Genomic DNA, 12,768 nt, shown 5'->3' with positions numbered 1-12,768 from the left:
CCGAAAAAAAGCGCGCGAAAATTGTGCTGCATGTACAACGCCACGTCATCCGCATTAAAAGCGAGAACGTATTAATTTTTGTATCTGTACACACCTTGTTATAAGCACGGAGAACATAACGATATTTTAATTTTGGTTAAAAATTTCGTAGTTAATATAATAAAATTATATGGCGAATATTTTTTTAAATGACATTTCATCTAAATTATTTTCAAATCAAACACGCTTTATCTTTATCGTTACGGTCTTTAAGATACCAGTAAGTAGAAATCTAATTATTTCAGGGGTGTCAATTGGCCCAAATTTGAAATCCGGAAAATTAAGCCGTAGGATAAAGGGAAGAGAGGGCCCAACCCCCCCCCCCCCCCCCCCCCCGAGCCCTAGCTTATTGTTCTTTTTTTATAGTCTTTCTAGGTGCAATTTCTGGTGAGTACAATGCGAAATATTATAAACCAAACCATCCGTAACACCGCAGGTGTATTTGTCATTCTAAACAAATGATATTAAGAACTTCGAAATGTAATTAACAAACCAGCGTATCCGAAAACGACTGTCCGAAAACATGTCGCGATACATCATTTGCAAATGAAATTAAATATGCATATCGTTTGACTGCAGAAAATGAAAAACAGTAACCAGTAACCTAGCAAATACGCAGTCAATATATAATTTGATTAACATATTGTTTTAAAATATGATATTGCAGTGCTTTACTTTGCCAGTGCCTGCTCATGTCAGTGCCAGCCGCTTACCAATCAGAAATCAATAAATAAAATCGGTACCAAGCGCAAATGTCCGGAATGCCGACGATGCTATAACAATATTCGTTCTGAAATGATCCTGCACTAAAATAATTTTTGTCCCTACCCCCACCTGCCTTATACAAACTCATCGGATTTACATTCACCTCAAAATCAACCCTGGACGGCTCAAATCCGGATTTCCGGAATAATCCGGAAAATTGACACCCCTGTATTTAAACAGTTATTCTACTTTATACATATTTAACAGAAAAATAGGACAAAACTGGCATTGTGTTAGGCGTTTAGAAAACACGCTTAGACTGCCTGTAGACCTTGATGTTTTGACAAAAGTGATTAAAATTTGGGAATGCAGTTCTGCCGGTGTGGTCAGTAATGACCGTTAATACTTTGTTCTGAATCGCATTATTGTTTAAATTAATAATTTCTTAGAAATATTATTGAGCAAAAATATATATAAAGCAATGAAACATATAGGACTGTTACACCCGTAAGATGTAAGATTAACATAATTCTCCGATTATAGTTTTTAACTCTAATCCCAATTTTAACAAGCAAGCTTACATATACATGCATAATTAACAAATGTATAGTGTTTAAACAGTGCTCCAGCTAGCAATAAATAGAGGGGCGCTGCGCCCCTCTAAAATTTGCCCCCTTAAAAAGCGCCCCTCTATTTTTCTGTCAAATGCCCTTTTGATCTCTAAATTCCTGCTTTCATGCCGTATAAATCGCCAGAAACTTCGACATGAATACACAGATAACACCCTTACATGACAGCCTGGGGTGTATTAATTCAACACATTGTGAACAAACAAGCCAAAAGGGCATGGTTTGTTATCAGAGCACTAATTAGCCTTTTGTTGCAGACGATAGTAACATGCTGTGAAAGATTATCTCTGAGGTCACGCTTGGTTAGGCACAATCACACTCGAATGAAATCAAATTCAGCACTATTGATTTTTTTTAACTTCTGAATTCTTTGGCTATAATTTGTTTGCAAAAATAGTGATTTTTAATTCAACATACCTATTAACATTTGAAAATTAATCATCTTTTTTAATGCCAATATGCGGTTAATTTTTAGTCCGAAATTACCGCATGAAAAACATATTTGTGTTTGGATTTTATTTCTGAACTTTAAAACACTGTCTGTCCCCAATCATGATGAATTTTAACATGAATAGGGGCAGATAGTTGTTAATTCAACAAATAATGAACTTGTTTGGAAGGAGGATTTATCACTCTGCAAGTAAAATGTAATGTTGATATTGTCATATATTTTCGCGACCTAACAAAACTGTCAACGTTGTTGACATTAGTTGAAATAACGAGTTGTGAAATAAATATATCCTATTATTAACAATAACAATGTTTCATTTTAATCTCCAGACTGGATGCTACTTAATTGTGACATTGATCATTGTTTAGACTTTAAATTTGTCAATATAGGTTTTTGTTTGAATTAATATTATTATTGTGGACAAACATTGGCTCAAAGTTATTTAAAGCAACAAATTTAAGTAGTGACAGTCACAACGTTTTTTTGACCCAGTGAAACCCCTGAATTTATTTCATGTTTTCTTCATTTCATTTTCTTCTAAAAGGCCACTAATGCTGAAACTGGAACCTGAAAGATTAACATGCAGTTCAATGATGATAGGTGATAAAAAAACAACAAAATTTCGGACCAGCTCCTCTTAAAATGTACTAGCCCGAACCTGATGTCTACTAGACTACAAATGACATAGCAAATGAACACAATTGTGTCATGTAACTGTTTAATCAGGATTTATCAGTAAATAATCAGTGAACACCAGATTGTTTTTGATGCATAGAGTAAAACAATAAAATAAAACATTTTTTTGCTTTTCTCCGTCAAATTCAATCCATGGGAACTGACTCGATTTTCCATCTAGGATAAAATTGACGTTTTCGTGTTTCTTCATATTTACGTTTCGTGTCAGTTTAAGCGTCGGATTCTTTTTTATTAACTGATTGTCGGACGAAAATCCGAACTTGAACAAAGCCATTCTTTAAATTACATTCTCTTGTCTGCTACGCAAAAATGTTTACATTGACGATACCGATTTTCGATAGAAGTCGTAAAATAATGCTCTACAGTTTTACGACACTGCAGAAAATCATTAATATATATAACAACTTGACCAATGGAAACAAGTAATTTCTGCAGGAAGCTCTCCTTTGCGTCTAAAAATAGCGATGAATCATGTGAATGCTCCGCGTTTATTTAAATACACTAGTTTTGTATTAATGTAAATAACGGATACGAGAGTAATTTTACACATTAAAAATAAATGTTTTCACAGCAGTTAGTTATAGTTATATAAATCAGTATAGATTTTTTTATGTACGACCAGTCGGACAAGCTAGCCCGCAGTTTTACTAGCCCGACCACCGATCTTACTAGACAATGTCTGTCGGACGTGCCTTAGTGTCGAACCCTGCCCCCCACACACACACCGGAAAGAAATATAATATCTACATATCTCTAATGCGTGTAGTCGGATGCTAGCCCATAGCGGTTAGGAAATTGGCTATTAAGTTGTTTTCCTTAGCGCCAATGTAGATAGTAATATATTTATTGTAATTTCATTACACAAAATGAGGAACAGCATACAATTGGTGAAGTCATCCAATGCACTAGTGTTTACGATTAATAAGTATATAGTATAACCAAAGTATATACTTAAGTATATTTATAACCAAATGCCCTATTTTCCAAAATAACGCGTGAAATGTGCCCTTTTTGGGGAAGCTCCCCTCTATTTTGAAAAGCTGGCTGGAGCACTGTTAAACCTTACAATAATTTACTTAAATTGCATTGGAATGGGTTAAATAATGCTGCAATGATAGATAACATATGAAAACAATTATTGAACTTCGATCTGAAACCAAACATGACAGAGAATTAAACATTTCATGGATTAACATGTGTAATAACCCGAAAAATAATGTATATAGCATCTGATTGTTGGCCATGATTTTTAAAATGTCCGAACTTTTTAGACTTCGTAAGCTGTTTAAGTCGATTCAGGGTCGGTAGGCTGTTTACGTTTTTACCCGGTAGGGTACCGCTGTGGTATGTTGGTTGGCAAAATGCTGTGGTATGTTGGTTGGCAAAATGCCATCTTTAGTGCGATTTTATGAGAAGAGACTAATAGGAGATACAGATAAATCAGCTGATATTTTTGTTGGCATTTCACAAATTGACCAATCATAACACTTCCTTCATCTCCGGAGTCGCTATAAGTTGTTGATAATGATTTGTACTGCCTACTTGCATTGATTATGTCTAACCGGAAGTGGCTGACTGGTGTTCAAGTATTTTCTTTCGCTTTGTTAACAATTTCTGGCTCAAACATTTAATTGACCGATCTGGCTATTTAATATGCATTTATGATCAACTGACCAGCCCAAGAATTGACTCGCTCTTCGGGCATAAAAGGCTTATTTGAAGACTGACTCGCAGGCTGTTCTGTTTTTATGCTGTTTGCACATGGGGATTTTCACATTGTTTCTTATGGGGAAAACGGTTAAATGAATAACTCGATTCTTACTTTAAAAAAACTATTTCAGGCGGAAAATGTATTCCCTGATAAGCCTGTGTGGAAACACTTAACTCACATGCTTCATTTTCCCAGAGCGAGACTTACTTGAATTTGCCGGATTATAAACAGCTTTCCCCACCCACTACAAAAGTGCACGATACGCCTACCACAACTTCATCGCAATATTTACCTGATTTTCGACGGAAGAACGACATTGCAACATAATAATGGACATTTGAAAATGAAAGCTCTAGTAATTTGGATCACGTGTTCTGAGACATAATTCAAAATCCAGCGAATTTAAAGGTATTATTATCTACATATGCAGAAGGAAGCTGTGTTTTGTTGTGTAAAATTAAAATTTCGTAAAAATGACATCACCACCGGTTACATACCACCATCTAGATATTCGGTGAGAAAATTCTTTGCGAGAGTCGCCCGAAGGGAACTTTCTCGAAGACTTAAACAATCTGTTGGCTTTAGACTGTTATGACTATGGATATCGGGTGGGAAACTTCTGCGGGCGGCTCCGCGAATACAGCAAGGACATTGGGCCCTCGAGAAACTCGTCTTTCCACACTGTCTTCATAAACATAGAAGACTGCGGGGATTGTATTCACCTGATTCACAGTAACCTCAAACATCAATGACTTGAATAGAATGAGAAAGATGAGTTGAAGCAGCGGATTTGGGTCCAGCGAATGACGGCTCCAAGAAAATATGGACTGGGACCCTGCGAATCTATCAAAAGATCACAGCAGAGGAAACGCGTGGCATCTTTTTATCGCTTAAGTATACTTTATTCATGGCAAGTGACCATTCACCTAACAGTAAAACAAAAGCACATAACAACTTTAATCAATACATTTAGTGCTAACACTAAGATAACGTTTCTTATTCAGTTGTTAATACTAATGCAGGCCTGCGTGTCGCGGGGGGTAGCACAAAAACTTTTGCTTCCAGACTCAGAGGTCCTGGTTTCGAATCCCGCGGAAGGCAAACACTATATTATATTCATCTTTTTATCTTGCTATAATAATACGTTTAGACTATTTTTTAAATGTATATTTGTTAGTTAGCCCATTTAATGACATTTTTTAACACGAAAATCTGCGAACAAGTTTAATAAAACCTTCTTAGTGGTTGAGGAGGAGAAGTCATTAAAAGAACTTGTTACTCACGCATGCACGAACGGTGAGAATGACGACCGAAGTCCCAATATTCTCAAAGCCCCCATGATCACTCCACGTAAAGGTAATCTAAAACACTGCAATAACATAAATATAGTTTGCAAGAGTAATACATTTAGTAATAGCGTATGCTCTGTAGCGTTCAAACATACATGTTCGTGCAGCATTACACACATTTTTATCGTAAGACAAAGTTGTATTAAATAACAATCATATACATATTTATATGTACATTATTAAGTTTAACCGTGAACGAAAGGTAAATATTACGTTTTATAATGTAGCACTTTACACGAGAATTGTGTTCTTAAATGATGTGCAATCATTTCAAGCATATTCAATTGGTCGTTCCTAAAATAACATCCATAATGTCATACACGAAACGATTAACTATTGTATATTTATAATAAAGTCTCAACAAAAATGATATCCTCATTATTCATCTCATTAACGACGTCTACCTTGTTGTAGATTTTCAGCAAAACACGGAGCGACATTTTGTCTACAAATTTGGCAGACAGGACAACCATAGTAATTGCCTTTTCCTCGAACCTTTCTCTTTGCGTGCTATAAATTTGCGTGTAATGTTTTGAACGTGTTTCTTGGAACCTTTTGCCCGCCTGCTGTTGATTAAAGTGAAATTTCAGTCGACGCTCTGGCTGTTTAAATTTTCTGTTAATTTTCTACTGTTGAAAAACACGATAACATATTTCTTTCATTTTCAATGAAAAGTTTATACTTTCTATCTGCCCTGGTATAATAGGGACATCATTTACAAGGTAAATCCTTGACTTAAACAATAAACTCCAGATTGGTTGTCAGACACTCTAACCGCGTCGCTTAAGAGCTAGCTCAACAGCAGGGCTGTTGGAAGTGACCTTAAATCACTACTCTCCTCTCCGACTTAATGTTTCAAGGCCCCAGACACTTTTGCTACAAGTGTCGACCCCTACACAAGCGGCTTCTGAAATCATTATACATAGCTCAGATCCATTTGAATGTTCACATTCGTGTTTGCCTTGTCGCCATTATTGTGAAAATACGAAGCTCAAGCGGGTTTAGAACCCACGACATCCAGAGTGCTAATAGAACGCTCTAACTACGTCGCTACAGAGCGAGCCCAACAGCAATTTTTCGTCAGCGTGGGCAATCGCCGTGGTCTTAAGGTAGTTTCGTCGTGCAGATCGTGGTGACAGTGGACGAGAACCGGGACGTTATCGGGATATCGATCTCAAGGCCAACCACCGCGTTCGCGTTGGAACACCGCGGCCACGGTGGTTCGCACTAATTACAGGTAAATGCATACATTCTTCATCAAGCTTTACTTGTTGTTTATTTAAATAATAGTTTTAGTAAACGCATCTCGTTTGTGTACATATATCATGGCAGTAATTACATATAAACATTTTACATTAACAAGTTTTTTTTATATCATACTATTTTAGTGTCTCTTTTGTTACATGTATTGATTCGAATATACAGTCGATACTTCTGCAGTAAGTATTCAATTCAGTCATTATACTAAATACCTGTTTTATTTAGTATCAAGTTAATTTCGTCACAAACTTTAAAGAAAAACGTTAGCGAAGGAATATTGTGATAAATGTTGATTTATTTAGTATAAAAGAGATGTTGGTTTGTTATTAGTTTCTGTTAATGTCAGATAAGAATTTCTTTAGTTACCTATTTACCCTCTATCAAAATATATCACCGTCTTAGCGAGTAGACGATAGTGTGTATATTTGTTGTGATTGTAATAGCAAATATTGTCAGAAGTGAGAACAGGTCTGTTATGTGTGAATGCATGTGAACATCAAATTCTCCATCTTTTATTAGATATTGTACAATTATGTAGACATCGAATTTTCCATCATTTTTTCGAAGTAAACAACAATTTTATTCGTATTTTAATACAGACATTTACAATAATACTATGTACAAGTATTAAAACAAATATTTGTAATGTTAAGTATTTTATGTATATGATGTAAATAATAAAAATCTCGGCCTCGTTGTTATAACGTCATTATCTTTCGAAAAACATATTCTTGGTCGTACCAGAAATACAAAGTAAAACAGTTTTTAAAAAGCTCTATGTAATATTATGACTCATGCCATTTACCGGGGTTTCTTATCATTAATTCTTATCGAAACTGTACATATGCTATATACACGAAACTGTACATATGCTATATACATGTACATTTAATTAAACAGTGATTAACAAGTACATCAATCGAAGCGAAGATTTGTATGTTTTACTTCGTGATATGCATACTAAAGCAGCCCGAGTTGGTATATTTTCCCATTTTTCATGTGTCGCAAAAAAGTGATAATGAGTCAAAATGTGTTTGTCTACAACGATAGGGCTTTTCAATTTCTGTGCATGCACATAAATAATCTAAATTTAAACACGCGCGGGTCTCAAGTAAAACCACTTGACCATCGCATCACTGTTTGAAACGCCATTTGCAATCGTAACTCTTCGTCCATCTCCGGATTCTCCGTAAAGAGTAGACTCGTACCTATCTACCAGCCAAATAGACCAGTTCATTGTTATTGTTTTGATTCCTGATTTTCGCGCATGCGCAATGCACTGGTAGTCAAAAGCATTGCTTACAGCTAACGCAAAGCATATGGATAACGAGACTTGTGTAGTCAATAAATCGAAAAGAAACTAAAACAACAACACCTAAATAATATTTAAAAAATATAATATTTAGTGCTAAAAGAATGCATTAACACATTTATTTGCATTTTAAAAGAACGCGTCATTAGCATCAAAGTAATTAAGATTGTCTGAAGACTGAACGAAAGACAATTCGACACAACAGAGAGCTCTATGCATTAGCCGTATAATTATTTGCAAAAAAGCTTCAATAAAAATAATGATACATCTAATTATAAAATTTAAATTATCAATTGCATGCGTAAACTAGAGTAATAATTTTAATTTGTATGGGTGTTGTTCGAAGAATGACTTGAGGAATATTAACATACAACTGAAAAACCACGGACTCTAGATTACATACACTCCGTGGAAAAACACAACCTCACATGATGCAAATTGAACTGCGTATTCATGTATATTGTAAACTCGTTACTAGTGATCGAGTATGAGTGACAACTATGATATCTTACATTTAACACACACACACACACAACATAATATATATACATATATAACATAATATATATATATATTGTTTCATTATTATTTACCCCCATTGATGGCAAACGTAATTTCTTGTTTTTTTATGATGTATTTCGTGTATTTATAATTAACCGATGCCCGCTAAATACGTAAAAAAAATTTTTTTTACATTTTATAATTCATAAATACTTTATTTTTTTTATAAATAAAACGGGCTTGTATCTTTACCGTGTTCAATTTCTGATAATCTATAGACTTCAAATTTGTACAATATGTAACATATCTAATTTAAGCAACTGTTAAGTATTTGATACACCCAACGCGTGATCCGCCTGCGTTATAAGGCGATATACTACGCATAAAAATAGTGATGCAATACACAGAGGGTAAACGCATTATTATCATTCCAAATTATTGTCTTATTACTTTGTCATGCAAAAACAAGCAATTCAACTATATATAATTACATAATATATCATTATTTGACCTTTACGGCAAACGGTATATTGCATGGTATTGTTTACATTTCAGAGTAAAAAATAGTTCTGGCTACCATAACTTTAAATGTCGCTTTTTATGATTTTTGACAGGCGCGACTTTATAGTTATGGACCAACCCCATTAGGAAAGTCAACCAGAAATTCCCGAAAAGTTGACAGTTAACAAAGACCGGTCCAAAACAGCTTTTAAATGCAGTTATTGGCCCAAATCAACCACTTGATGGAAAGATTGACATTTTTCACATTTAACTGATATATTCTTTCACAAAATACTATATTTAATCACAGGAGTTTGAAATTCTATCAATATAGCTATTCTAATGGCTAAATAAAAAAAAAAAACCCTATATAGGATAAAGTCTCTATACTATATAGGGGTATAATTTTTTTTTTAGCCATTAGTTAGCTATATTGATAGAATTTCAAACTCCTGTGATTAAACATTTAAAATTTATCTATTCTGCTCTTACATATCGAGAAAAACAGCGATGTGACAGACGTTCTTGAAATGCGAATCTCCCGAGATTTCACGGTCATATGATGTTATTTCTATTTTTAGTAACATACCATTTGCTTAAGTGTTTTCAAATTCAGAATGACATTTCCCGGTATTTTAGATTATTCTGGCTTGTTTTGTAAACAAATTGTAGTGTCCTGTGATACAGAACACAGACCCACAATAAAACCTGGATGTAGAAATGTAAAACTTTATGATGACTTTATTGACTTACTTGCAGATTTCAACCTTACTCAAATGGTGACTGAAAACACAAGAGGAAACAACATCTTGGACCTTTTCCTGACCTCTAATCATACTCTTGTTAACTCTGTAAAAACTCTTTCAGGTATTTCAGACCATGATATTGTATCTTTCATTTCAGATCTAAAAGTAAAAATAGCAAAACAGAAACCCAGGGTTGTACCGCTGTATAGAAAGGCAGACTGGGATTCTTTTAAAACATACATGCAAGGAGTGAGTGACAGGGTTCTTGAAAAAGGTGAAAGTACCTCGGTAGAAGAACTTTGGTCAATTTTTTCAGATGAGATATCAACTGGTATTAAACAATTTATTCCCTCAAAAACTAAAGGTACAAGAAGATCACTACCATGGATAACACAACCGATAAAAAGACTAATGAGAAAAAGAGATAACCTTTATTTCAGACTTAAAAACAATGGAACACATAAGACCAGGAAAATGTTCCTCAATATTAAAAACCTTATCAAACGAAATGCTAAAACTGCTTATAATAAATATATTGAGTCCATTTTAGGCATTGAAGACCCTGACGCCCAAGAAGACAGATCCAACTTTAATTCGAAGAAACTGTATACTCTCTTAAAAAACTCCAAACAAGACGCTCAAGGTATATCTACTCTTTTTGACTATGTTTCAGGAAAATCAACATCTGTGAATCAAGAAAAAGCCAATGTTTTGAACCAACAGTTCCAATCCGTTTTTACACCTATGTCCCCCCTTACCCTATCTCAATCATGTCTCTCTTTTATCAGAAATCTTAATGGAATGTCATCTTCATCTTTCAGAAAATTTCCAACAATGCCAAAGATCACAGTCAGTGTCAATGGGGTGCAGAAGTTGCTATCCAATCTTAAACCAGACAAGGCAGCAGGTCCAGATAACATCAAACCTCTTGTTCTTAAAGAATTAAGTAAACAAATTTCTCCCATAATAACACTTCTTTTTCAGAACTCATTGGACTCCGGAATTCTACCAAAAGTATGGACATCGGCAAATGTAATACTACTTTACAAGAAAGGAAACAAAGAAGACCCAGCAAATTACAGACCTATCTCTCTTACCTGTATTTTATGTAAATCCTTAACATATAGTTTTCTCAAATCTTTCAGCTCACTTCAATAAATATAACATACTTTATGACTTACAGCATGGCTTCAGAGAAAAGCGTTCCTGCGAAACACAACTTCTACAACTCATTGATGACCTGGCACGAAATATGTCATCTGGACAACAAACTGATCTAATATTGCTTGATTTCAGTAAAGCGTTCGATAAAGTGAACCACCTTAAACTGCTTTTCAAATTACAGGAACATGGTGCGGATAAAGATACTCTCTCATGGATCAAATCATTCCTTATAGGTCGTACTCAACGTGTTGCTCTAGATGGAGAATTATCATCCGAGGTACCAGTGACATCTGGGGTACCACAAGGGTCTGTGCTTGGTCCATTACTTTTTCTTCTTTATATAAATGACTTACCTAAATCTATTTCTTCTCAAGTTCGCTTATTTGCAGATGACACTGCCGTTTATCTAACAATCAACAATAAGCATGACTGCCATACCCTACAAGAAGATCTAGATAAACTTATGAAATGGGAACATCTTTGGGACATGGAGTTCAACCCAAGTTAATGCCAAGTTTTAAACATAACCAGAAGTAAATCAAAATTCTCTTTTACTAGTAATTACAGACTCCATGGACAAATACTAGAAACTGTTGACAATGCAAAATACTTAGGTGTGGACATCTCAAAAGACCTTTCCTGGAACGCCCATATAAATAGAATAACAAATAACGCTAATAAATCTCTTGGTTTTCTACGAAGGAACATACAGACAAGAAATTCCAACATTCGCCAGCTGGCATACAAGACAATAGTTAGACCACAGGTTGAATATGCTTCTTCAGTATGGAGTCCTCACACTTTACAAAATATACAAAAAATTGTAAAAGCACAGCGTCGAGCAGTCCGCTGGGTCAAGCATAATTATTCTCCATATGACAGTGTCACCTCCATGCAACAGGAACTTCGTTGGCAGACCCTACAAGACAGACGAAATGATACTAAATTAATAATCTTTTTCAAAATTGTTCAAGGTTTAGTAGCCGTGCCGCTGCCATCATATATCGAGGACCCACCAGATTCACTCGTCACATGCACCCCCTCTCTTTCAGACAGATCCATACCACTGCAAATTATTATAAGTTTTCATTTTTCCCAAGTGCTATTGTGATGTGGAACAACCTCCCTGCCACTACAGTATTGCATCCTGATCTTGAAGGGTTTAAGCAGTCCCTGCTTTCCCCTTCTGCCCCTTGAACGCCGAGAGACATGTTTTTATCATCTTTAACTCACTTCACCATGCATGATTAATCGAACATACTTTTATCTTTCTCACTTATTCACTTTTAACACTTTTATCTTGCACTGACTGCGCACATGTCAATAATACCCGCAAGGGGAGTTAGACAGTATTGATAGATAGATAAAATACAAACTCAAGGTAAATAGTATTTAAAATTACCTGATTCACACTGAAATCAGTCTTATAATCCACCAGAAGTAGGTTGTTTATCTCAAATAATAGATTTCAGAAAACGAAAGTAATGTTTACAATTTCAGCAAAATATGTCAAGGTCGATCCGAAAGTATCCAAATAAAAACTCGTCACGTTACAAAGCGACAATGGCTTCAAAATTGTGAATTTCAGACCGATAAGAGTTATTTTCATCTATAGACCGTTCCAGAATCGATAAATTGACCGCCGCCATATTGCCAGTCACTTGACTGTTCGCCATTACACTACTGCCAACTTCTGCGAGTCAG

At 35.1% G+C, this 12,768-nt stretch overlaps 1 protein-coding gene across 2 annotated transcripts in view; it reads right to left on the bottom strand.

Annotated features, from left to right (window-relative positions):
- Positions 1 to 4,677, bottom strand: part of LOC127847022 (A-kinase anchor protein 10, mitochondrial-like) — a 60,916-nt gene extending 56,239 nt beyond the window's left edge. For both annotated transcript variants that reach the window (XM_052378536.1, XM_052378545.1), the window contains exon 1: positions 4,524 to 4,677. In XM_052378536.1, the coding sequence (XP_052234496.1) occupies positions 4,524 to 4,548 (25 nt within the window). In that variant the 5' untranslated portion in view covers positions 4,549 to 4,677. The remainder of the gene's footprint in view (positions 1 to 4,523) is intronic.
- Between the last annotated feature and the right edge of the window lie 8,091 nt (positions 4,678 to 12,768).

This window comes from Dreissena polymorpha, chromosome 1, assembly GCF_020536995.1.
Source record: "Dreissena polymorpha isolate Duluth1 chromosome 1, UMN_Dpol_1.0, whole genome shotgun sequence".
NCBI classification, from domain to species: domain Eukaryota; kingdom Metazoa; phylum Mollusca; class Bivalvia; order Myida; family Dreissenidae; genus Dreissena; species Dreissena polymorpha.
This window is presented reverse-complemented; position numbering and strand designations above follow the sequence as displayed.